Source organism: Pseudonaja textilis, chromosome 2 (genome assembly GCF_049901715.1).
Source record: "Pseudonaja textilis isolate UNSWEBS1 chromosome 2, rPseTex1.2, whole genome shotgun sequence".
Lineage (NCBI taxonomy): Eukaryota > Metazoa > Chordata > Lepidosauria > Squamata > Elapidae > Pseudonaja > Pseudonaja textilis.
In genome coordinates this window covers 42,392,253-42,415,639 of record NC_141991.1, presented here as the reverse complement: position 1 = coordinate 42,415,639, position 23,387 = coordinate 42,392,253, and the positions used below count along the sequence as shown (strand labels likewise).

Below are 23,387 nucleotides of genomic sequence, written 5' to 3'. Positions count from 1 at the left end.
CAGAGTTGTTATATACTTAGGTTAACTGCACAACCTTCTCTTTTTTTTTCAAACCAATTCATATGTTCAGAAATTCCTTTTGGACAGTAGCCAAAAATAACTGATAGCGAAACCAAAGCCATTCTTGAAATTCCCAGAAGTACAAATGATCCCTTATTATTTCCATGGATAATTGCTGTCAAGTAACTGTCTTGATAAAAATGGGAGCAAAGCATACATTACAAGAAGAAAATCTATTCTAGGGGATATTTTAGTCAAAGGTTACACTGAGATTAATTGAATAGGTTAATCAAGACTAAAATAGGTCTTCTGATTGATTTCACATAATGGTTATGATTATACCATAAAATAAAATAAACAGCTCAGTTAACAAATATGTATGCACCATCATTTTCTCTTTGCATTTCTGACAGCTCTTTAAGCAAATTTGGGGACCTAGCATGTCTTCCAATCCAAAATGGCTGACATTTTAAGTTTCTAAAACAGAAGTAAACATGAAGTAAATGACAAAACTCATTTAATGTGATGGCAGAACCTGAATCTGGATTTGGATTCAGTTCAGAGTTTAATCTAATAAAGAATATAGGGAAAAGGAAGGAAGGAAGGAAGGAAGGAAGGAAGGAAGGAAGGAAGGAAGGAAGGAAGGAAGGAAGGAACGGACTATAGAATATATTGGTGATCCATCTATTGTTTTTTTCTTCTATTTTTCTTCTATTATACAAACAGAATTGACTCTTCTAGACCATAGTTTTTATATTTCATATTTTATAAAGGTATTAACTGTGTGTGCCTATATTCACAAAGAGTAAAGGTTGTTAAAAGTTATGGAACGCAATAGTCACTATGTTGCACCCCAGACCATTATTTTTATCAAGAGCATTTTCTGCATTGCTATCCTTATTCTGAAACCATCCAACTGTAGTATGAAGATTATGCTTGGGCAAATCGATTGGGTGAATCTGTTGGGAGGCAATACCCAGTTTGCAACAAGGCAGAGAAGGAGACCAAGTTTTCTCAGCAAATGAGCTTCCCAATCTCTGCTGCCCTCACTTACTGTCGAGTCCTAAAAATCCAATTATGTAATCTAACAGTAACAAACAACTGTAGTGCTGTGTGAGGTCTCAATGGATTACCCTGGAGGAAATGTGGTCTGGAATATACACCTGGCAGCTGTTGGGGCTCTCCACTATGTTGTTGTTTTTGTTGTTGTTGTTGTTGTTGTTGTTTGGGGAGTATGCTATTCTTCCAAAGACCATTAGAAAAAAAGGAAAAAAAGCAGAATTCTTATTCATCCTTTTTGACCCAAGGACCTTTAAATGGAAAATATCACCACTTAAAATATGGGACTTCCTGCATACAATCTCTCATCCTGCCTTCAAAGCTTAAATATTCCCTTCTCCTTTGCAGTCTATTGGGAGGAACTGCAATACCTCATCAAAAATTAAGAAGCAAGTTAAAGCTGCAGCGGAAGTGGAAGAAGGGCAAAAAGGAACAGAAATGTACTGTGACAAAATCATTTACTTGTGAAATTGTACCTGAATTATGCACAAAATTACATAAGACAGCAGTTGTCATCTTTTCTTCATGAAGGAAGATGTAGGTACAACATAAATAACACTGATTCCAGGCCATATTGATTTAAAACCAGAGTTAGTATATTTGACTCATCTTTATTAGTGATACATGCATATTTAATTAAGCTTTTACTGTATTTCTTACTTTATTATTTTTATTACAAAAAAACTCCACAACTGCTCCAAGGAATGAGGGCCAGAGTAAGAGATAGAATCAGAGTCATTATGTCATCCTATGCCAGCCAATCAAAGCCGTGCATAGTCAATTCTGCTGCAGACTTCCCAAGCCACAAATTCACTGAATGTTTTCATGAAGACCAAAATGATCTAGCATATCAGAATACATCTTCGTGATTATTTTATATATATTGCTATCCAAGTCAAACCTGTAAATAAAATATATTAATAGTCGAAAGCAAAGAAATGCAGATGTTTTTGGTAAACATTATATGTCCTTCTGTTTTGAGTAACCAAACTAATTATCACAATTCATTCAAGAGGAAGGAAGGAAGGAAGGAAGGAAGGAAGGAAGGAAGGAAGGAAGGAAGGAAGGAAGGAAGGAAGGAAGGAAGGAAGGAAGGAAGGAAGGAAGGACATTGTTGACCCAGTGTGGGAAAGCAAGCCTGGAAGAAGATGCCTTGGTAAGAAATATACATATTTTTCATTAGAAGCTCTTCCTACTCATCCAACCTCATCCAAGGACATGGGAAACTGCTAGTGGACATGGCCTAAATAGCTAATAATTTCTTAAGCACTGCATGGATTTGGCTTTGTTGGATTAAAGGTTTATATTTCAGATAACGAAATGGATCATATTAAGAACTGATTCAATAAGCCATTGCTGAGGTGGGCACAGCTTAACAGCAAAACTATGTCACCTACATCAACTGGGTGGAAAAAAAGAACAGCAAAAGAAATGTGAGATACTGTTTAGATATTGTTTTAATCTGTAAAAGTAAGACAAAGGTTATCATCTTAACTAATTTGTTTAAGCTGCCATTTCTGAATTAAATGTGCACTTATCCGACCCTCTAGAAGGTCTGAGCAATATTGAAAAGACATAAAACAACACGTTTGCTGGCATGAAAAATCTGCTGTCGAGACCACTGTCAAAGTTCCTGCTATATCTGCATCTGGTTAACACTGCCTATTCTTAGCCATCACTTCCATTTAACTGTTTTCATCCCTACACGTTACACCAAATGCTGCCTTAGCAGCCCACTCATTGTCCCATCTAGGTCAGTGTTCCCTGTATCAGGTTTCTCCAATTTATTGCCCTTTTCTCCCGGAATTGCATGATGGGCAGGTGCTTCATGGACAATTCTTTGACTATGTCTCTCATGAAGATCTGTTCTAGAGAGGTGTTTGGAAAAGTAACTAGCAAGAATCCAAGGACATACACTGACCACATTTGCACATGAGCTCTTTAGCCCAGGAGTCTTCCCCATGTCAAAATTTTGTGATTATTTGTTGATAATAGATGGATGATAGATAAATGGATAGGAGGGTGGGAGGATAGATATGATAGATGATAGATAGATGATAGATGGATAAATGGATGGATGGATGATATATTAGATAGATAGATAGATAGATAGATAGATAGATAGATAGATAGATAGATAGATAGATAGATAGATAGATAGATATGAGATATATATAGAGAGGGAGGGAGGGAGATGATAGATAGATAGATAGATGGATGGATAGATAGATAGATAGATAGATAGATAGATAGATAGATAGATAGATAGATAGATAGATAGATAGATAGATAGATGAGATATATATAGAGAGAGATGGAGGGAGATAGATAGGTAGATGATAGATAGATAGATAGATAGATAGATAGATAGATAGATAGATAGATAGATAGATAGATAGAGAGAGAGAGAGAGAGAGAGAGAGAGAGAGAGAGAGAGAGACAGAGAGAGAGAGAGAGAGAGAGAGATTTTAGATGCCATCCTTCTCACTCTGCAAACCAACTCTTTAAAGTAGCTGTGATTGCATTTAAGATTCCCTTCCAAATAACTTGTAAAGCATAACTATGAACCACTGGTACAGCTGCATGGCTGCTGCAGACATTCACAGAGGAATTGAGGAGCCTGCCAAGGTGACTGCAGCTATCAGGAGGGCTGTTTTGATTGTGACAAAATCATGTTTGGTTTTGCTTTTAATGGTTACCTTTGTAATTCTCGTGCACATAGCCCTGAGGCTAAACAGAGATCATTTAAACTTCACCTTGACAAAAACATCATACTATAAACAAGGCAATGCTGATGTAGCTGTTCTGTGGAAGTCCACTCACCAGTTGCTGCAAGACCTTGCCATGTCAAATGAGTTTTTATTGGTGAAGAATCTAAAATTGCAGCAGACAGGAATGTGAATGTTTTCCTGAACCCATTAAGAAGGTGGATTTGGGGGGCATCAGGAATTTCTCTTGTTCATATCCCATCATTCTGCACAAATATGGGCAATTTTAACTATTGCACCAATTGTGCACACTGGCATCCACAAGAGGTGTCAAAAATAATAATAATCTAGAGAACAGCCACAACCATATAACCCCAAAGAATGCGATAGAACAGAACTGGCTATGTAATCATCATTGCTCTCTCCCGCTCTCTCTCCCTCCCTCCCTCCCTCCCTCCCTCTCTCTCTCTCTCTCTCTCTCTCTCTCTCTCATGATAATCTGAGTTTATTCATTTGTCATCTGGACTGATTTGCTCTAGGAACTCTTTGTCTTATCTGTCATCCATCTATCCATCATCTATCTATCTATTTATCTATCCATCATCTATCTATCTATCTATTTATCTATCCATCATATCTCTCTCTCTCTCTCTCTCTCTCTATCTATCTATCTATCTATCTATCATCCATTTATCCCTCTCCCTCTCTCATGATAATTGAGTCTACTCATTTGCCATCTGGACTGATTTGCTCTATGATCCACTTGTTCATTTTCTTGGCTATCCATGGTATTGTCAGTAGCCTTCTCCAACCCAACATTCAAAGGCATCAATATTTTTTCTAATCTGCTTTTTAAAAATCTGATTTTTCACATCCATAGAGTATCACACACTATACTTGGCACTGCTCTGATCTTCGTAGATATAGACATATTCTTGCATCTGAATAAGTTTTCCAAAGTCTTCATTGCTACTGTACAAATTGCTACTGGTCTGCAGCATATTTCTTAATTGGTATACTTTTACTGCTGTTGAGGTTTTCTTGGTTCCTTCAGGTCAGTTTTTAACTCTTGGCAACTGCCTGGACTGCGTTCTCTTCGCTGATGATGTAAAACTGTTCAACACCACAGACAATACTGCTACCCTTCAAAAAGATCTCAACTATGTATCAGAAAGGTCAAACAAATGGCAACTTCAAATCTCAATAAATGCTCTGTCTTACATATTGGCCAAAAAAAATCAGAAAATAAAATACAGGCTGAATAGTCAAGACCTTGTTGATGATCCAAACTCTGTAAAGGATCTCGGAGTACTCATCTCTAATGATCTGAGTGCTAGATCCCACTGTAACTAGATAGCCAAAAAGGCATTAAGAGTTGTTAACCTAATCTTATGTAGCTTTTTCTCTGGTAATATTACACTACTAACTAGAGCATACAAAACATTTGCTAGACCAATACTTGTATACAGCTCATCAGTCTGGAACCCAGATTACGTATCTGATATTAACACAGTTGAGAAAGTCCAGAAATATTTCACAAGAAGAGTTCTCCACTCCTCTACTTGTTGCAGAATACCTTATGCCACCAGACTTGAAATTCTAGACCTAGAAAACCTAGAACTATGCCGCCTTCAGTCCGATCTAAGTATAGTATATAAAATCATACATTGCAATGTCCTATCTGTCAATGAATACTTCAGCTTCAACCATTACAATACAAGAGCACACAATAGATACAAACTCAAGGTTAACCACACCAAACTTGATTGCAGGAAATACGACTTCAGCAACAGAGTGGTCAATGTCTGAAATACTCTACCCGACTCTGTAGTTTCTTCCCCAAACCCCAAAAACTTTAACCTTAGACTTTCTACTATTGACCTCACCCCTTTCCTAAGAGGTCTGTAGGGGGTGTGCATAAGTGCACCAATATGCCTACCGTCCCTGTCCTATTGTTTCTTTTATTTTTCTTATATGCATCCATGTATTCATAATTATGTTTTTACTTATACCTGTTATCTTGTAAGCGATTGACAAACCAATTAAAATAAATAAAAATAGTTCCTGCAGTTTTCCTGGCAAGGTTTTTCGGAAATGACTTGCCATTGCTTCCTCCCTGTGGCTGAGAGTGATTGGTTCAAGCTCTCTCAGTTGGTTGTACCTAAAGCAGGGCTAGAATTCACAATGTTCTAGTTTCTAGCCTGACACTTTAACCACTACACCAAACTGTCTCCTAAGTTGCTGAATCTGTTATCATTAGCTTGGTTTTCTTTGTATTTAACCAGTCATTTTCTTCCATTGTGCTCCTTGACTTTCAGTACTGAAACTTGCAGATCATGTGCATTTTCTACAGTTAGAGTTTTGTAATGCAGGTAATGCATTACAATTTAAAAATAATGGTATTCTTCTTCTAATCCTACACCTCTCAATTTAGCAAGCGGTTCAATAGCCAAGGAGAGAGTACCCAGTCTTGACTTAATCCTTTGCTGACCAGTCAGGCTATTTTGCCACATTCTATCCAGACTGAGGCTTCTTGTCCTATATATATGGGTTTTTCATGAATTACATGTTCTGGGATTCCTATTTTCTGAAGGACAATCCACTGCTTGATATGGTTGACACAATGAAAGGTATTTCTATAATCAATGAAGCATATACTGACTTTTTTCTAGTATTCTTTGGCTTTCTCAGTTATTTAGTGAGTATTACTGGTAATGTCACATGTTCCTTAGCCTTATATAGAACGTCTAAATTAAAACACCTGTCTCCACCTACTGTAAGGCTCCAATCTACATTGTAGCATCTCAAGCAATAGTTCACTAATATGTGAAATTAAGAATACTGTGCAATAATTTCCACATTCTGATATGTCTCTTTTATTTGATTTTGGTATGTAGACTGACCACTTCTGATCCATCCTATTTCGTATTATGGTTTGGTTAGAATCTTAACTGATTCTTCTTCAGTTGCTTCCATATTTCTGTAAATATTTGATCAATTCCTATAGATTGTGAGTTGGTGATCACTGGATCTAGGTATCATTTTCTACAACTAGAGATTCTTGTAAGTAGGGAATATATTCCAGAATGTCTTGGATGCTGACATGCCATCTCTATAGAATTTCATTATACAGTAGAACCTCTGGTCATGACCATAATTCGTTCCATAACTTTGGTCACAACCCAATTTGGTCGTGACCCAAACCTGATTTGGAAATTTGGCACTTACCCCAAAAAATGGCGCAGAAGGGAAAATCGGCTGTGGAAAAAATTGGTGAATTTTTTGGTCAGAACCTGATTTGGTTGTGGTCAGAAGCCTTCCTGACCAGAGGGTCTACTGTATTCCTTCCAATTTTGTTTGGTCTTTTTTGACCCAGTCATTATCTGTCCACTGGTGTCATTCAATCTTTCCATTTCAGGGTGAAACCTCAGTGTGGATTTGGAAATCTTTTGAAAAACTTTGTCATGCTTTCATTGTCAATGTCTTTGCAGGTGTCATTGTAATGCTGTTTCTTGTCTCTTCTGCCAACTCTCTGAAATTATTTGTTAATCCTTTCTGAAGTCTTTCTTGCCTTTGACTTTCCTTCTCTTGGCAATTTTCAACATCTGTACCGACATCTGGTTTGCTTTTTTCCATTTTTAAACCTTGCGGTCTCTGTTCATATTCATCCTTAATGACAACTTTGATTTTATTCCATAGACCCTCTGGTTCCTATCAATGAGATTCAAGACTTCAAAGCAATTGCTGATGATCTCCTTGAAAAAGACTGTGTGTGTTCAAGGTCGGTATTGTGAAAACTGATTTGCGTTGTTCTTCTGCTTTAGTTTGACTTGGAACATACACATGAGCAATTCCTGGTTCTCATTATTTTCAACTTTGCCATTCATCTCTCCAGTTCAAGCAGCACCTGTCAAGTGCTGGGCAAATCAGAAGATCCAGGCAGTTGAAATGAATATAAAGATTTGTTGCAAGATTAAACGCTTTACAAGAATCTGGACTACTAATGGTCAAAACAATTTGGTGGTAGGCAAAAGGCATTCAAGGTGGGCTGGACTTAGGTCTCTTGTGGGTATGAAGGGACTTGTGACCAATGATGCTTTTAAACCCTCCCTCAAGCTCATCCTGGTAATCTCCTACATCACCACTTGCTTGAGTGTTCTGTCAATTTCAGATAGAATTTGACCATAAACTTCCATCATCAGTTTCTTTTTCTTCTGCACCTGAATTTGTAGTATACACTTGGAAAATCATTGTGTTAGACTTGCCTGTTAAGACTGATATTACTCTGTAGTTGGCTGCATTGGATCAAAGTACTGTCCTTGCTATGTCCTTCTGTAAAAAAAAAGGAGGGGGGCTGTGTTTTTGTTTTTCACATGATAGGCAATAAACAGTATGATCTTCTGACTGAAAGTGTTCAATTCCTATCCATTTTAATTAGGTGATGTCTAAGATGCCAATGTTTAGTCAGTTCATTTCCTTTTTCACACTGAGGATTCTCAAGTTCATGCATTTATGTTCCATGTTCATGATGTAATTTTCAATTTCTAGCTTCTAATATTCTTTTTTGTACAATAACAGCAGCTAGACATCCAGAAGGATTTAATGGATCTAAGCCATAAGCACTATTAATAATCTGTAAGGTCCTCAGTTTTTTCTCAGTCGCATGCTATGTGAGGGCGTTCAGAGGCCCATCATCTGGCACTATATCATCAAACATTTTACCTTGTCTGTCAGTGTGTGGGGGTTTTTAAAAAATAAAATACAGGAGTGATTTACCATTACCTTCTCCTGTGCATTATGAATTAATGCTTTTGCCATTGTCAGTGAAGTGATCATCTGCCTTCAGCATCTTTCAGTATGGTTGCTGACTAATATGAGTGCCTGTTTGCTTTTGCTGGGCAGTTGAGGTGGCCTTTGCGACTTGAGTGATTCAGGTAGGTGTATATATTCTTGATATATACTGTCAGAGGCTTTTTATTTGTGTGTTTTTCAGGAACACACACACACACACAAATACACACACACACACACATATGAAGGCAGAATACTAAGACTTGAGGAGACATTGGTATAGATACATATATTTTACCACATTGATATGACCATATAGATGTATTATTTGTTTGGAATGATTGTCTGAAAGCTGCTCTCTAGAGATTGAGGACCAAAAAATGGAGAAAGTGCAGACCTCTTTTAGTTGATAGAAAGCGAAGGGAGGCTTGTGCTCTGTCTTCAAAGGAATGCTCAAACTCAGACAACATCCTGACTGAAACTGGATTATATCATGGAAGGGAGAGTGAAGATAAGAGTGCCCTATGTTTTTATAGCATTGACCTGTTATCCTCTGCACACTGTGGGATGAGAAAACAAGTGAAAATCTGAAAAATGATCAAGAGTGGAACTTCTATTTCTTAATACTCATTTCCTCACAGAATTTTGGTTGCAAACAATCTACTACAAAGTCACTTCAATAGTGACATAGCAATAGCAATAGCACTTATATGCCACTTCCTAGTGCTTTACAGCCCTAAGTGGTTTACAAAGACAACATATTGCCCCCAACAATCTGAGTCCTCGTTTTACAAATCTCGTGGATGGAAGGCTGAGTCAACTTGAGACAGTCAGGAACAAACTGCTCTCAGTCGGCGGCGTTAGCCTGAAATACTGCATTCTAACCACCGCACCATTATGGCTCTATGGGTAGGTGGCATATAAATGAGATGGGTGGCATATAAATTCAATAAATAAATCTCTATTGATCAGGTAGACTGAGGTAGTTGATTGGTTGGTTGGCTAGTTAGTTAAGGTGTTGCTGTGTTGGGTTCAGTTCTTTGTGACTGCATGAACAAATGCTTACTACCTTGACCCGTCTCCAATAATAACCTACAGCTTTTCCAAAGACAATCCACTAATCTCTTTGATCCATCAATCCACTTTATCTGTTGCCTTCCTCTTCTTCCACTTCCCTCAACCTTGCCAGGCATAATCATGCCAGCCCATCATCCACTCACATCACATGCCTAGTTTCAGTATGCTGGTCATCACTTTGAGGGAGCAGTATTTATCCGATGCAAGATTGACAGGTTCCTCTTCCAATACATGATGCTTTTTTTGCCTCCAGATCAATAATTTGAAGGCATCTTTTTTCTTCTCTTGCTCTGTCAATATGCAGCTTTTAAACCTGTATACCATTGGAAAGTTAATCGCCTTAACTATTATCTTCATTATCATTGAAATGTCCTTATTTTTCATGATTTTGCCTAGGTTCGTCATTGCCTTCTTTCTCTTTGTCTCTGTAACATTATCCACCTTTGTATTTGAATCCCCAAAAACAAATATATTACCTTTACTAAACATGCAAGAGAAATAAACTTTATTCTAATAGTTTGCATTCATTTGGATTTTTCTTTTTCAATTTTACCTCTTACAATGAGCCTGTCCAACTCTACTTTCAGTTAATGATGTAGCATTGTTTGTATGGATAAACGGTTAGAGTTTCCTCTTCCAATTTTGATTCCAGCTGTCATCTCTTCTACTCCTACCATTTGTATAATATATTCGCTGTGCAAACTAAACAGATGCGGAGATAATATGCATCTTTGTCTCACTGCCTTCCCTATTCGGAACAATTCTGTTTCTCCGAATTTGTTCCTTATTTTTTGTTCATTGTCAAGATTTTTTTGAAGAATAATCAGGGATTCTGGAATGCCCATTAGTTTTAAAAATGTTTCCTATTCTGCAAAATCTATAGTCAAAGGCCTTGCAATAACCGCTGAAGCAGAGATAAATCTGCTTTCCTGCATTGCTTTGCTCTTTTCATCCTCCTTTATCTATTTGCTTTCACACACACACACACAGGGTCTTTTCTGAACTGTTTTGGAGTTTAATTCGCCACGTGTGGCTATAGATTCCTTTTTTAGAATTTTCTTTAAATAAAACATTGCATTACAGGTAGTCGACAACTTACAACCGTTCATCTAGTGACCATTCAAAGTTGCGACGACACTGAAAAAAGTGACTCATTACTGTTTTTCACACGACCATTGCAGCATCCTCATGGTCACGTGATTAGAAATCAGACACTTGGCAACTGACTCAAATTTATGATCGTTGCAATAACCCGAGGTCATATGATCAGTTTTTGCAACTTTTCAACAAGCAGTCAATGGGTAAGCCAGATTCACTTAACAACTGCACTGATTCACTTAACAACTGTGGCAAGAAATGTCGTAAAATGGGGCAAAATTCATTTAACAAATGTTTCAATCAGCAACAGAAATTTTGGGCTCTGCTGTAGTTGTAAGTTGAGGATTACCTGTACTGCAGTCATTCAGTAATTGGCACATTTCATCTGCCTCTTTTTAATACATGCTTGGATAGTTTTCCAATTTTAGTCTACTTAACTGTGCAATTGCCATGGAACTAAACTTCACTTTTTCATAGAGAAGCGCATTTATAGCAATCAGTGTGCCTTTCATACTCTATATATCAGACTTCAAGCTTTCTAGACAATAATTAAGAAGGAATGCAACACATATTTTTATACTAATAAAGAAAAATATTTGTAGCTCAGGATTGACATGAAGGGTCCTTGGAGCTCTCTGAGCTTGCTTGTTTTGTCTATGTTGTTAATGTCTGTGTGTCTATTGATGGCTAATTTGTCAGAGTTTCAGGCTTCAAGAAATTCCCTGGTGTTTTTGGACTTTTTGGACTTGGCTTGAAACTATGGTTAAATCTGTCGATATGTTGTGAAATTAAAGCATTTTCATGATGCAAAAGAGATTACTACCCAGCCCAAAAACGAACAAAAAGACCCAAGCACCTCTCCACCAGCAGCCAGCACCCACATCAGCAATTCCAATCAACCAACCACCAAAGAAGCCAATAGCAAACGGTCCAATCGAAGAATCGTTAAGACCACCCCCACCAACACTGACAGGCAAGCCACTAGGACAGGGGTGTCAAACCCGCTTGCATCGTGGGCTGTCTTGTGACATATTGCAATGTTTTTTGCCTTTGTGGAGCCAGGGTGGGCGTGGCCTGCGCAGGCCATATCCGGGCCGCCAATTTGACAGGCCTGCACTGGAATAGAAACTGACAGCAAACAGCACTCCTTCCTAGCATTGAGGATGTTACCTAGTTTGGGTAATGAAATCCCTGCAAGAAAACAAGCAAGCTCAGAGAGCACCAAGGACCCTTCACATCTTTTTATGTCAGAAAGAGAAATTTCACGTTTCTAATTCTCTGAATATGTTAAAATGACCCTTCGAACAAAGTTCATAATGTTGACTCATGTAAGTATTTTCAGATTATTCTAGTAATTAATGTGCTTTAAACACATGGCCTTATGTCAAATCTTTTGGTCTTATAGACAGTGCCTAGCAGTGTTGATATGCTGGCTTATCCATTGGTGCCCCTCTTCTTCTATTTTCCGTGCCTCATCACAATAGCCTTTTTAATAATGCTAAGCTTTAAAGAAATTTAGTCATATTTTTTTTTAAAAAAACAAGTCTTTGCAAAAGTAAAAATGGTTTGATTATAACAATTTACTCAAAATTGTAGATGCCAATTCCCATAACAGCAATTAAGATAGATGAAAAATGTTCAAAAGAAAATACTTTTAGAAACAACCCACATATTTTATTGGGAATGGTAATAAAATCTAATACTAGAGGCCAATTTAGAACTAACTCCATCCACTAAAATCTTTTTCTTCAAGCAGAATTTCACCCCAGAAGTCATTGTTCCATTTGTGACAAACTGGCAGACTTTCATCAAAATGTCAAGAATATGTGGAAGAGATTGTCAAAAAATATTTCCAGGTAGCCCTTCTTATTTTATAAATCAACAAGGTATACAGAATCGTACAAATTTTATTATAAGTATATACTAACATATATATTGTTTTCGTAACATATATATATATACACATACATTTCTTTGAGGAGCAAAACAAAACTTGATATTTAGATTCTCTTTCACAATGAATAGGAAAATATATTTTTTATCTTCATGTATAATTTTCTTTCTGCACATCCACCCATTCTTAAAAACAACAATAACAGACTACTAAGAAATTCTAATGAACTTAGAAATGCTTTGGAGTCTCAGCAGCAGAACTACTCTCTGCCAAACAGTCTTGTTGTTTCCTTTATTAGCTGGATTCATCTATTTTTCTCCGACAATATGGGCAACAATTATGCTGGAGCACCAGGAGCTCATAATCTTCTGAATGAAACATCTGTAAATGAGAGTTGCAAGATGGACTCAATAGATGGAACAGGGTAGTGGAAAGTGAGATGATGGGATTATCTAAAGACAATTTCTGGTGTTTCCTTCCAGTGCATTATCCCCCTACATATATCACTCTGCACGCAGATGATTGCAGGCTTATTCCTTTGCCAGCACAGCCCTTCTGTTCTTTCCACGGGATAAATATCTTCTAGGCCAGAGGATAAATGAAGATGAAATAAAAATAGCAACATACTGCAACCCATGAAAAAATATGTCAATATCTTGGGATATTACATTACCAATTTAAAAATGATTAAGATTTCAAAAAAGTAAAAAAGGGAGTGAATTTAGAATGTACAATGAGTAAAATATAGAGTAACTTGCACATTTAACTCTGTTGCATTTGGATTTTATGACAACTGGGATATGATTCCTACTATGGAAGGAATAATCATTCTTGAACTATTGATTCTGAATGGGACATTCTACTTTTATGCTGAAAAGATTAAATCTCTGCCAAGAAATGTGACAGAACTTCCACACCTCTTTATATGTCAGAGGCAGAGCCTTTGATCCTTCCATTAAAAAAAAAATCCCTCTGTATATGAGTACATATATACAGCTGAAGTTACAGTGGCTGGTACATCTAATGAAATAGGCTTTAGACCAGAAAATGTATATTGCAATACATCTATTATTCTTTAAGGCATTATGGCATTTTTGCTTCTCCTAGAAGCAGATTAACCAATCATCCCTCTTGAAACAATATGTCTATAATTTCATGAATGACTTGCCTTTGTAACAGAAGTGTTGATTTTTAATATTTTTGAAATATTAATGGACAGTTACTATTCTCCATGAATAAATGGCAGTATTTGAGTCATCTTAAGCACAAATTTTCAGCCATATCTCAAAACTTCCCCTTAAAAAATTAAATCTTTGCAGGTCATGCATGCTAAAAAAAAAAACCCCACATATTTACAAGGTTGTTGAATACAAACTAGTTGCCTTTTAACCATTTAAGTATCCTGTGTCCGTCTGCTTTTTATTACATGTAACTGGACTGACTGGTTAGAGTTGTGCACCAAATGGTCAGACAAAGAAGAAAGAAATCGCCAAAGAGACGTGTAATTATTCTTCTCTTTTGCTCAAATAACAGACTCATCAACTGCCTTTCAGCAGCAGCTTTACTTCATTTTGCAAAATGCTCTGCAGTGATCATGTGCCTGTTATTTTTTTTTTCTTATGTGCAGCAGAACATTTATCTAAAAACATTAAAAAAAATTCCCATTCCCAGGGCATATTTTGGTTTTAATAAGCCAATCTACCCATTTCAAATCCTCAGTATTTATATTCCCAAAAAACATTTTTTTTACAGGTGCTTGTTCTTTACCCTTTCACCACCCCACCTCCACCCTCCAAATTTTACTCATACCTGAAAGCAGAAAGAACACATGGTAATGGGATTGTCTGGAAGGAGAGACCGGAAGTACTGCCATTGTAATGGCTTTGACCAGCGTTTAATCAGCACATCTCTCCTGCTCATGGATTTGAGAATTGCACGGTTCACTACGACAGGGACAAATTCAGAGCCCCCTTGCTGCAAGAAAAGAATAATTACAGAAAGAAAATAAATGCTTGAGTTTGGTTTGAGGCCATTGGAATGATAAGGATCATTTCAGAAACTATGTACGGATTATTATTTTTCATTTTAATTTGCATATACTGAGGCTGTATTTACGCTAAGCTATCAGTTCCTATTCAGTTTCTGTATTTAGCCCTGGAACTATTCCTAGTTTTAAAAGCCTGCACATGTCCTACTGCAATGAAATCTGGAAGATGCTGAAGATGGCGTGTTGGAGTCCCTTTCGACTTAGTCATCTTCTATCCCAGAAGAAATCTGTTCTGTCATCTATGGTACAGATAAATGACTTGAATATGTTCACTAAGTTTATTATGATACAACTTCTAAGGGAGATTATGGGTGTATGATAGAAGAAAAACACAATTACTCTTGTGTCCTTTAGGAGATGGGTGATGACTGGAACACCACAAACATTCTAGAGCCCCAAGCATTGCACATGCACATCATGCAGTCACAAAGCTATTACACTAGAGCACTAATGTTATTCCGCTAGTGCTTTATGATGCCACTATTTTTAGATAGTGTTTTCTATTCCTCCAAAAGTTCTTCCCTCCCTCCCAGGCTTTCATGCAACTGTGGGATTGCCTTTGATGGACCACACTTCATTCTGAAAGTGACTGACATCCATTTTCTAATTAGAAGCAGAAGCCTGGTAATCACTATTTCCCATCATTTAGAACTCGAAAATGTTATTACTCTCTCTAAATGCTATTCAGAGATCCCTTTGCTTAAGGTTCAACTGCAATTATATCTTTATGTAAACAGAAGGGGATAGCAAACAAATGTAAAGTTGGGGTCAGATCCCCATGAAATACCCCAAATGAAAACTGCCCATTTATGACAAGTTATGCCTCATCTAGCCAGTGTAAAAAATAGCAAAATAAACTGTAACAGAACTTATTGCCCTTAATTTTTCTAAAGCCACAATTAAAACTTGTTAAATATGTATGTTCTACAAATGTTAAAAACGCATTCTTAGTATAATGATTTCTTAGGCCACCCTACTGTTTCTGCAAACAATAATATATATTTGCCTGCAGGATATCCAGCTGCTTCTTTAGTTCTTTATTCATCTTAAAAGTTAATTTAATTTTAAGGAGAGATATGTTAATTACTTCATAAATAAGCCACCGGATAAACATGATCATCATGGCAGACGTGACTACCATCTCCTCATTAACAAATTTTAGGCACTTTTGCAGCATAGCACACGACCTATTCAAGACTGAACTGTGATTCAACCAAACCAGCAACTACATAAGCCATTCCTGTCAGATATATCAAGGGAATTTTTAAAAGGTCAGACAAATCAAAGCAACATTCATATTCTAAGGGAGAGAGCTGGTAGAAAAGTATAAAACATTTATTAATGAAAGGGAATGATGGTATGAAAAGCACAGTTACTATAGAAAATCCCTTATGTCTACCTTTCTGTGCTAATCACCTGTTTGAAGAAAACAATTGAATGAAGAGACAGTTCAGGAAAACAAGAAATTGGGAGAAAAAAATCAAGAAATTGCTTACAACCTCAAAGCTCAATTTTGCTGTAAATGGGTCATCTTCCTCAATCTCATCCACTTTATAAAGAAGTCTCATTGTTTGCACACCTAGAAACATGTGTTAGAGAGAAAATAAGTTCTAAAAGACATTACACAATTGTACTAGGAACAAAGGTAAGCAGTAGAATTTCCAACACTAGTTTCAACTTTTCCTCATCTCTAATTAGAAAAACTACGAATGTACATTTTATTTTCATAATTCCTGATACAGTGATTTGTTTAGAAATATGAACATCTGTGGATGAAAGACAAAGGTTAGCAAATAAGTGGGTCTTCTGTAAGAGAGAAGGTAGCTAGAATGATTGGCAGCTAACATTTTGTATTTTGTGAATGAGGAAAATTCAGTTCCCAGTTCTAGCACTGGAAAAAACCCAATGCTTCATGACTTCTTCTGAAAAAAAAAAAATCCAAAAAATCCTATAATGTTACTATAGAAGATTACTATATTTTCTTTCTTTTCACCCTAGCATTTTTTTTTATAGTTACACAATGTCCTCTAAAATCAGATCTCTACCTCTTTGGCTCCATGCCTTTATAATGCAGGCAAACATCAACAGAGAATGCAGGACTTAACCTATAACAATCAGAACTGTACAATTACCACCAATGCTGAATCTCAAAGTAAATCCAAGCTGGTATTCCTAGGCTGCAGAATGGAGCTTTTAAAAACAAACTGTTCTCAAATAATTGTTGACCTTAACATTTTTATATGTTTACTAAAAAAAATATAGCAATACTAATTATTTGCCAGAATAACATGCTTTTCCTAAGTAACTGATAGGAAGGATACCATTACTCATCTGCTCTTGCCATTCACTGCCTATTTTGTTTAGTCTGGGTACTTCTAGATCAATCAGAGCAACAGCTTCTTCATCAGTTATTCCATCTTCTAAGTAGAATTCAACCAGATGCAAGACATCTGAAATGGTCGCGGGTGGAAAAAAAGAGGGGAACGGTTAATTCTCAGAACAGCTGCAAAGCCCATGACATCTGTTCTAGAGATAAACACTTCTGCACATACACTTACACACGCAAAATGGAAACAAAACACAATCCAATTATTTTAATATCATCCATACACTTCTCTCATGTATAGGGTACCAAAGGCCACTCTAGTTCCGGTTTCTGGATAAATTTTGCAAAAGGCAGCTTGGCTCTGATAAGATAACAAGTCTTTAAAGAGCACCATTAAGATGTAATCAGATTAACCAATACAGCAATAGACTTGTTTCTGTGAATATTATTACAAGCAGTACTAAATGGGAAGGTAAGGGTTGCCAGGCATTAAACTGGGAGTCTCTCTGAAAAAAATGTAGAGATGTAATGTTGTAGAGAAAACGTAATATCCCAACGCACCATAAGAGGAAGCAGCAAAGACAAAAGGTTGCCTGCAATTAATGCAGACATTCCCCAGGTTGTTCAGTAAGGGGTTGTGGGTGGAGCACCTGTAACATAAAGGCACAAGCTCCTGCAAAGAAACACAGAGAGGCAAAGTCACAGCCACAATAATTTAAACATCTGAATTAAGACCCAAGGAATGGTAAATGGCTAGTCTTCAAACATTCCTTGGCTTCCAGCCATTTATCCCATTTCTTTGATGCCAGTCTAAAGTGCTTTCCAATACTGGCTAGTAATGCAAGACCTCTAGGAAGCAATCAGTCAAGACATATAGAAATAAATATACAATTAAGTCACTATCTGTTTGGATGAACCAGCACATCAAAACTTACAAAATGGAAGAAGGACCTAGAGCAACACTTACCTGTTGCTTTAAAAATGACTTTTAAAATTACAAGTGTGTTATTTGGATTCTATAAAGCATGACAAGTCTTACATTCTGAGGACCTCTAGAAGAGTTTTCCAGATCCAGACAGCAACTACAAATACACCCTTAGAAATGTGCACATTTCTTATTTGTCACATTACATACAAGGATTTTCTGAGCGAACAGAATTGTGAAAAACACAGCAGACCAATAATTCATCCTCTTGCTACATCAGCCCCAAGCTGTTTGAGCCACAATTAGTTTAGCTTTTCCACCACAAGAGATGCTACCTATGCTTATGCCCTTGAATTATTGTAGGGATGAGACAGAAAGAATCCTTTCCCTTCATACATGAATAGTTGAAAGACATTTTATTTGGAAAAGTTAGTCTTTAAGGCATTCTGAGCCAACCAGTGTAGAGCTTTACAATTTAAAGGCAGCACTTTGAACTAGATTCAAAACTGTACCGATAATCAGCACAGCTAAGGGAAGAGATGAGAGATAACAAGCTGAAAATAAATCCAGATAAGACAGAGGTGTTGCTGGTAAATAGGACATAAGGTTACACTACAACAAAGTAGTGAGGTTTATAGATTGGAGAAGTCTATTGATTCTTAGATGTCTCTGGCTAGGCCTGTAGTAGTTGTAGTACCTAGTCTTCCTTATGTTGGCAGCCAACTTGCTTACAAAGGCACCATTTAAATGGTAGGTACTAAGCTTTAAAGAACTAAATGGTTTAGGGCCCAAATGTTTAAATAACTGATTGTCTTATTACGAACCAGTTCAATTGTTAAATTCAGCAGAAGAGACTTTCTTGAAAATGCCTCTGTGGCCAAGGTTCAACATTTTAGGACTCAAGGAGAAATTGAAGTTGTTGTTGAAGAAGTTGTTCTGAGTCAATGGATATACCCACCTAAGGAATTGCACTTGGCCTCACTCTCTCTATGCCTACAAAATTGTAAAAGTGCACCTTCTCAACTGTAAAATGGCTTTAGTGTTAAATGTTACTGTTAACTTTAATCATTCCATTTTAACTTTTTGTATTCTGTTTTTGTTTAATTTTTGTTAAACAAAAATTGAGTGCTCCCTAGAGCTGAAAGGCAGAGTATAAAGCAAATACAAATAAACACTACATTCTTCCTACTTTTCTTTTACAGCAGTGTAATTACATCAGGACAGACCTAGTCATAAAAATGGGAAATTGGGACCATCAACTTTCCATCATCTTTTAGAACAGGACTGTCTGAGGTATTTGCATATTCTGTTTCCAATCCCTGTAGCATCAAATGTAATATATTCATTTGTCAGAAAGAGTGAACAAAGGTTAGTAAAGCATGGGAGAGTTTGGCTCAGAGGCCCAATGAAATGAGACCTTTGATTCATTAATTTAAACTTGTTTTAGACTGCACGATTACCTCAAGCAACTTTGAAGTCCTTTAGGCCCTTGGAATCGTGTTGATATTATTTCAGGTGTCCAGATGGAATGAATTTTGTCCTGTTCATTTAAGGTTAAGCATTTATAATATCCCACTTACTTTGACTTGCCAGCCCCTTTAGGCAGAATTTTAGAAGACAAGGACAACTACTCAAAAAAAAGGAAGGTATGCTTTTAAAAAAATGACGAAGGTAACAAAGTTCTGAACTTTTTGTGAGGAGGTTTCACAAAGGAGTTTTCTCAGATTTTATGCCAGGTGCCAACATAGTCCCTTGGGTCACATCAGATATTAAAGCACAGTTGCAATAAGAAGAGGACTTACTTCGCTGTCATGGAAAGGCTTGGATCGGATCGTCAAGCTTCCCAGTTCAACAGATTTTTGAAATCTGGCTGGGATCTGTAGTCCCTGCAACTTGTCGTAGGCATGACGAGCCAATTTATAGGCACCCAGAGCTTTGCTCTGCTTTGCCAGAGCAAATAGCGTATTGCTGTAATCAAATTAAGGAACAAAACATACATATGGCAAGCAGGAGAAAACCACATTATTGCTTTCAGTCAGGGGAGTCGTGCACTAAAGCATAACCAAAGCCTCGATTTGTAGGTTGTTTACACAAACAAAATACAAAACAACTGCTTGAATACTTTTTGAATGAACAAAGGAAACGGAACAATTCAGAAATGAACTCTCTTATTTAAAGTCAGGCTTAGCAATATCTGTGCAGAAAAGACAATGGTTTTTTTCTTTTGAAATACCGTATGTTTCTGGGGACAAAAGGGCCTCTGTCTTGCTGCTGAAAACATTACTTGCAAAAAGCAGCAAACAGGCAGCCCTGCTTTTCAAATGCATGCTCCAATGTGCAGTGTAAAACGAACATGCTATGTTCAATTGACAGGTGACCAGACAATCATCAAGAGGATAAATGTGCTGTTGAGATAAATATGATCATATAAATTCAGCTTCATGGGGTTAAATTGAGCTTTCTTAATTGGATTTTAAATCTTTCACCTAATCTTAGGAAGGAAAGTAGTAGGGGCAAATTATCAAGTATCACTCTTACATTTCTCCTAATCTCAGTCCCAAAAGACCAAGTTATTATTTGCAATCTTCACTGGCCTCTTCACCAGATACATTGATATACAGTAGATCATTTACACTTTAGCTTAAGCCTGATAAAGACTATCCTAGATTCAATTTCCTATTTATTATTATTTATTTATAACCTGCTTTTATGCCTAAATCCTGCTATGCTGACTCATTGTGACTGGATGAGAAGGAGGGTTGTTTTGGGGAAGAATGATCGAAGAAAATCAAGAGTATATTTCAAGAGCGCATCCCCCAGAAGAGTCACCTGAAGTGTGAAGGTCATCCCAGTTGCCCAGCTAAAGCAAAAAGGCACTTCCCAGACAGCTATGATATAGGAAAATGCTGGAGGCAGGTGATCATTTTAGTGATGAGAAGAGACTACTGTGCAGGAGGCCAAATCAAGCTATTAAAAAGAAAATCAGCTCTGTTCCAAGCCAGCTTTGAAAGAACAGCTGCCTAAAGCACAGGTAGTCTTTGACTTTGACTTTGCCACAAAGGAGAGGAAGGTCAACTTATTTTCCAAAGCACCAGAAGGCAAGGCAAGAAACAATGGATGGAAACTAATCAAGGAGAGAAGCAACCTGAAATTAAGGAGAAATTTATGGATAGTGATGGATAGTTTCTGCTTTTTTAGGACTGAAAATCAACTATAAAGGAATCAATGATCTGCAGATTAGCAATTGGTACAGTAGAAATGATAAACCTTGGAAATGATATTCAGTTGCCAGAATGTGTTTATACCTACAAGGAAATTATTTTACCTGGGAAAATCTATAGAAGCAAAAAACACACTTTGAAGAAGTGGAAGTGAATGAGTAATGCTTTTGAACTTCTCCAAACATCATTCTTGAGAATACCATGAACAAAGAAAATGCTAGCAGCAGAACACTTAAGGACAAATGATCAAATTGACATCATCTGGACACAAAGACTCCACTCTCTTGAGAGGTCAGTAAGGCTGAAAAGATGGAAGAAAGAAGAAAAATGACAAGCCGTAGCAAAGAGACAGTCGATTACACCTGAAGAGTCAGGTTGGGAACTGATCGTCCAGCAACAGGTCTACCTGTGTAGACAGTGAGCAGACACTGCTTAATGGCATATAATCAATCTATATCGCTATCCAGAGGGCATTTAGATGTATCAACCTACACATGTTGAAACCAAATTATCTGGAAGGCCATTCTGAAAAGAATTGTTACATTACATCTAAGGAGATGTAACTTCCTTAGATCCTTGGTCTATGTAGACCATGGGTATCAAACTTGTGGTGTCACATTGCCGTTATGTGATGTTTCGTGAGGTTTTTCCCATTCACAGAGCTGGGAGGGGCCTGGCCTGTGCATGACACATCCGGCCTGCAGGCAGCTAGTTTGACACCCCTGATCTAGACTGTCTTATGTAATAACTATAATGTTCATTATCCTCGGTCCAAACAGACAAATCATTTTCTATGAGATTGGAATCTTTTTAAGCTATACTGGAAATGCCAGAGATAGGTTGGTAGGTAGGTAGGTAGATACTGAATGACTGACTGACTATATATTAAATATATAGTCCCTCATGGAAAACTAGGAATCTTTTTCAACATATAAATTTGAATGTCACCAATTTTGATAGGAAAGAAGATAAAGATGGATGGCTTGATATTCTTTGATATGTTGGGACTAAGATAAATGTTATCCGGATGAAGTTAACTTAAATGTTGATTAAAATTTTGATAGGTCTTTCTTTATTTCTTCATTTGATTTCAACACATTTATAGGATATTAAATAACATTGTCTGGCTGGGCCATTTTCATTCTATTGGCAACCTGCTGGGAAAAGTAGATTTAATTTTCTACTCTTTCAGATTTATTATGAGATATTTATTTTAGCTTTGATTATTGGTTGGAATGAGAAACCTCTGAATTGAACTCCTCTTCAGGCTCAAATTGAATGCTATTATGCAACACCACTAAAAACCTGAAAGTATTGAGCTCCTTGTTCTCAGATCAATTTTCATTCCTGCAAGATGAAAAGCATTGGGTCACAGATATAATTTTAATCATTAACATTTAACATGAAAGTTTACATTATGGATCAACTCCATTTTAAAACTAGGGGTTAATTCAGAATATGGAAGTAGGGGGAATAATTTAGGCTTTTATAATTTAGAATCACGTTACTGAAAGGACATTTATGTCACTGATCCAGTTTACTCCAGAAATTCAAATTAAAACAACCCAGAGGTGTGTATTTAGATTCTTCTTTAAAATGCCCCTCTTCATTGAATATTTGCTTCTACAATACTGTTTAAACTGTAATTAGATGAATTCTCTAATATTCAACCTTCTATCCTCTGCTCTAGAGTTTTTGAAATTTGGTGTTGAGGATGATACATGCAAATGACCTTGGGAGAAAAGGGGAAAGCATCACACAACAGGGGTGGGATTCTACCTGGTCGGACCAGTTTTATAGAACCAGTTGCTATGATTCTGTGCAGTTCAGAGAACTGGCAAATTGCGCCACTGGCTGGCCCCTCCCCACCCACTCACTTCTTACTTGGCATGCACGCCATCCAACTTGCCTGCGTTGTGCCTTCACCTAATTTTTAGTAAGTTAGTATTTTTCTTTTTTTTCCTTCTGACTGTTCCGACTATAAGCTGCACTGGAGATTTAGATTATCTAGAAAGCAGGAAATCATTGGATTTTTTGCTTTCTAGCTAATCTAAAAGCAGAGCTGAACCTTCCTTAGGACTGAAGCTTCTATTTTTCAGTGCACTCAGGTAGCAGATTGCAGAAAGATAGATCTCTGAGTGAAGTTGCTCTTTTTTAAAATAAAAAATTAAATATATACATAAATATTTACAATATTTACATACAAGCCACGCCCAGCCAGTCATGTGACCACCAAGCCAT

At 37.0% G+C, this 23,387-nt stretch overlaps 1 protein-coding gene across 11 annotated transcripts in view; it reads right to left on the bottom strand.

Annotated features, from left to right (window-relative positions):
* Nucleotides 1-12,295: 12,295 nt before the first annotated feature.
* The window catches only part of IFT122 (intraflagellar transport 122), a 66,464-nt gene continuing 55,372 nt past the window's right edge, over nt 12,296-23,387 (bottom strand). For 3 of the 11 annotated variants that reach the window (XM_087923729.1, XM_026722853.2, XM_087923734.1), the window contains 6 exons: nt 19,728-19,893; nt 17,562-17,673; nt 16,996-17,124; nt 16,174-16,253; nt 14,437-14,601; nt 12,296-13,008 (listed from right to left, as the gene is read on the bottom strand). In XM_087923729.1, coding sequence (XP_087779855.1) covers nt 12,922-13,008; nt 14,437-14,601; nt 16,174-16,253; nt 16,996-17,124; nt 17,562-17,673; nt 19,728-19,893 — 739 coding nt within the window. In that variant the 3' untranslated portion in view covers nt 12,296-12,921. The other 8 variants (XM_087923724.1, XM_087923730.1, XM_087923733.1 and 5 more) reach the window with 4 other exon arrangements.